The 3830-nt window shown below is 38.6% G+C and overlaps 1 protein-coding gene across 1 annotated transcript in view; it reads right to left on the bottom strand.

Annotated features, from left to right (window-relative positions):
• TLL1 (tolloid like 1) overlaps positions 1 to 3830 on the bottom strand; it is a 145751-nt gene that overhangs the window by 57500 nt on the left and 84421 nt on the right. Inside the window, exons 6-7 of the mRNA XM_009272317.2 lie at positions 2958 to 3136; positions 1044 to 1149 (exon numbers count right to left, since the gene is read on the bottom strand). Coding sequence (XP_009270592.1) covers positions 1044 to 1149; positions 2958 to 3136 — 285 coding nt within the window. The remainder of the gene's footprint in view (positions 1 to 1043; positions 1150 to 2957; positions 3137 to 3830) is intronic.

The following is a 3830-nucleotide window of genomic DNA, read 5'->3' as shown; positions in this document are numbered from 1 at the left end:
TGGGGGTGGGGGGGTGTTTTGTTGGTTTGTTTGCTTCTTTTGTTTGTTTTTTTTTTAAATAATATCATTTATATTGGAGAGAACAAAGCTTAGAAACATGCAAAAGCTGGTGAGGTTTCTGGTGGTCTTCAATTTATTTCAGAGTCTCAGACTGTCTAGTGTTTTGCCACATCACTCTTCAAACAAGCATTTTTTGTTGGGGTTTTTTGGTTTTGTTTTGTTTTTTTAATTTACATTACTCTGATATTTTTAGAGAGTAATTAGCTAGACTCTGACTTGGTATGAAATATAATAGGAGACCAGGTGAAAGACTCCTGCTTCGCTTGTTCTCCAGAGCAGGGCTAGCCTAGGGGAACAGCTCGTTGTACAGCTCCCCACAACCATGCAGAGTTTCAGAGCAAGCCCCACGTGAGTTACTATGGAGTTGGGAATGGATCAGCCTGCAACAGGCCAGAGCAAAACCAGCAGGAGTCTTTATTATATGGTTTTGATGACAGTAACAATCTTTACAAACAACAGAGAAGAGGCTGAAGCCTCTGTTATGAATGGTTGACTGCAGTCCTTAGCAAAGGCTGTGGCTTGCATGGTAGATGTCCTAGTACCATAATGTGTTCTACTCGCATAATCCATAGTTACTCAAGACGTTATGCATCAAAGGAGACTTCTCTTCAAGAGAACAGATCAGGTTACACATAAAATTCCTAACCATTTCACTGATTTGGTTTTTCTAAATTCAAATTTTTGTGGAGACAAAAAGAAAATTAGTATTATGAAATTATTCTTCCAGATTATCTTGTCTTAAAATCTAAAGAACTGAAGGAAGATCAAAAGGCTGCTCCGAAACTGAACAGAAAAAAAAGTGTTTAAAAATATAATTACATTATTCTAGCTTAAAATAAATAAACTGTATTTTGACTGCTGTAAGAATACTATGTCGCAAGGGAAATTTTAAGTGATTTCAGAATACTTGAAAAAGAACAGTTCTTAGTATTCACAGAGAGGAATAGAATTAAAAGTCAAAAGGTATAACCTGAGACTCCAACCTTGAGAAGGTGTTCCTGGCATAGTGCATAATGCTGTCAAAGTCGTATGGTTCCCCAAGGGAGTTCACCTCTCCAGGCTCCATCTTCAAGAAGTTGTATTCTTGACCTATGAACGATTGATAATTAGAGTTTCTTTAATATCTATTTCTGTGAAGATAAAAAACAAACAGGAAAAGAAAAACAACAAAGATCCTCACCTAATCACTCACTGACTTACATAAATCTTAGCCATTTGGGACTAACTGTGTGCTTTTATTAACCAAGAGAGCAGACATGTCTTCTGAAACACACATCAAATTCCTATATTTGGCATTTAGAAAGACTGTTCTCATTCACCTAACCCACATAAAGGCCCCACACATTATGTTGTGCTTCATGTAGAATCCATAAAATTTGCTGGCTTCGTTCTTAATTCCAGAAAGAAGTAATTTTGACAGCAAAGACCCCAGAAGAACCCTCCTCATTAAACTGGATACTAAAGAGACTTTGCTTCAGCAAAGGCTACTCTCTGAGCCCCCATGTAATACAAACATTCCAAAGACACATTTTCAACAGCCAGCTGTTGCAACTTAACTAAACCAGAAGAGGAACAAAAGAATTATACTTAGTTCATAATTCCAGACCAGAAGTCCTTTGTCCTAATGAGTGTATTAAGAGAAGCAAAGCACCCCTTAACTCCATTTCATAACCCCATTGGTGTCTTGCAAAAAAACTGCAGTGGCATTAACATTATTAATGAACATAATTTGCATAATATAACAAAACCCAAATGTCTTGGTGGTCATGACTTCCTGATCCCATTTAGTGATCCTCAAGCTCATGCCACACCACAAGAAGTGGTTTCAGCCAGAAACTAGAGAGACAACTGAAAGGAGAGAGCAGGAGGCTGAGGATTTTCCCCAGCTGATTTTCCCCATCGCAGAAAAAGCGTAGGGGAAGAGCACTTGTGGCATCTACACAAGTCAATGACACAGAAAGAACAGAAGGAAGGCTTGGATGCACGTGCCCTTTCAGGACTTCAGAGACTTGTGGGAGTGTGTATCAGCTGCCAGTCGTCTTCCACGTCCTAGTTGAGGTGGTAAAAATTTATTGCATCTCAAATCTATTTTGTTTTAAAACATTTTCTATAGGAACAGAAAAAATACTCCAAGCTATCATTGGACGATTTCTGACTTCACCCCTTCTTGAGCAGAGAATTTCCGTAAGTCAAAATCAGCGTTTCACAAAGACCATGCGCATTTATGAACATCGCAAATGAAACACGCCTAGTTCCCTCCCATCCCTCCTCCTAGTTCCCCAACAGCTAGACTGACAAAGCGATGACAGTCACAGTTTAAAGTTCTTAGGTTCCTCGGATGCTTTGTCTCAACACCACCAAGGCCACTGGCTAAAGCTGCAAGCTCTGTAGGGAACCAGTAATTTGGAAACTGTAGTAACAGTGTCCATCTTTGTCACAGATTCAAAGTCCTCAGCTTCCCTTCCAGGTCTAAACCTCTTGGGCAGCTAAAAAGCCATTGACATGTTTCTACTTATCATTCAGTAAAGACTAGGAAAGAAAAGCCCTTTCTCAAGCACAGAAACATGACTTTTAAAGGGCTTTAAGAGCAATGGCTTCCTTCAAAGTTTTTGAGCGTGATTACTATTTCTCTCCTTCTAGCCAATACTATTTAATGGCTTGCTACTTGGCCAGATCTTTAGAAAAGATTATATTTTAGCTGCAGTATTTCATTTGTGAATCAGCTTGAGATGAGTCTAGCTAAGAGGAATAGCAAGCATAAATGCTTATTTCTGCTATTCAGTTCATTTCTGCTATTCAGCATTCAGTCTTAAGAGAGTTGAACAGATGAAAGAAACACCAAAAATAAACAGACCTTTTTTCCCCCCCAAAAAAAAATACTTATCAGAATATCTCACCAGGCTGGATGTTTTCTCTAATGATGGTGACATGATCATCACGGTCTGGTCGTGTATGTTCGTGCCAAAAACCTATCACATGACCCAACTCATGGACAACAATACCAAATTTATCACAGTTCTTGCCAATAGATATAGCCTGAGGACCATTTCCCCTTCGACCCACATAAGAACAGCACCTGTAATTAAAACACAAACACAGATGAAAGTTTTCATGCATATCTCTACAAACCATATAGGAAATTCAGTTAACATATGAGAAAATATTAACAAAATCAACAGAACAATGTACTATGCAATTTCGGCAGTCTCACAAACTCTAGATCTAGTGCAAGAACAACTTATTATTCAGAACACCTAATAAAGGACACATGCATGATTTTTTTTTTTTAATTCAAGGTCTTAAAAGATGCTAGCTGTGATCAACAGAACTGTCACCTGTGGCCTTGTGTCTCAGAATAACATAGGAACTTCTTTTCACCCAAAGAATCAATAAAAATAAAGTTGACTGGAAGTACCATCTCGCCTATGCATATCACTGCTTTCTTGCCCGTGCACACTCAAGAGGCATGCAGAGGGAAGCGGAAAGAATAAGTAAAGTCAAGGTTTCTTCTGTGTCATACTTTTGCTGTGTGTCTTGACAGCACTCACCAGACTCTTGGTCACTCAGTTCTGATAAGTTTGCTTTATTTCGATCTGAAAAGTCACCCTACTTTATTAGTTCCATCTTGTCCTGGTTTCAGCAGGGATAGAGTTAATTTCCTTCCTAGTAGCTGGTACAGTGCTGTGTTTTGGATTTAGGATGAGAATAATGTTGATAACATACTGATGTTTTAGTTGTTGCTAGGTAATGTTTATGCTAGTCAAGGACTT

Source organism: Aptenodytes forsteri, unplaced genomic scaffold (assembly GCF_000699145.1).
Source record: "Aptenodytes forsteri isolate BGI_AS27 unplaced genomic scaffold, ASM69914v1 Scaffold13, whole genome shotgun sequence".
In the NCBI taxonomy this organism is placed as follows: domain Eukaryota; kingdom Metazoa; phylum Chordata; class Aves; order Sphenisciformes; family Spheniscidae; genus Aptenodytes; species Aptenodytes forsteri.
The sequence above is the reverse complement of the archived record's forward strand: the minus strand, read 5'-3'. Positions and strand labels throughout refer to the sequence as shown.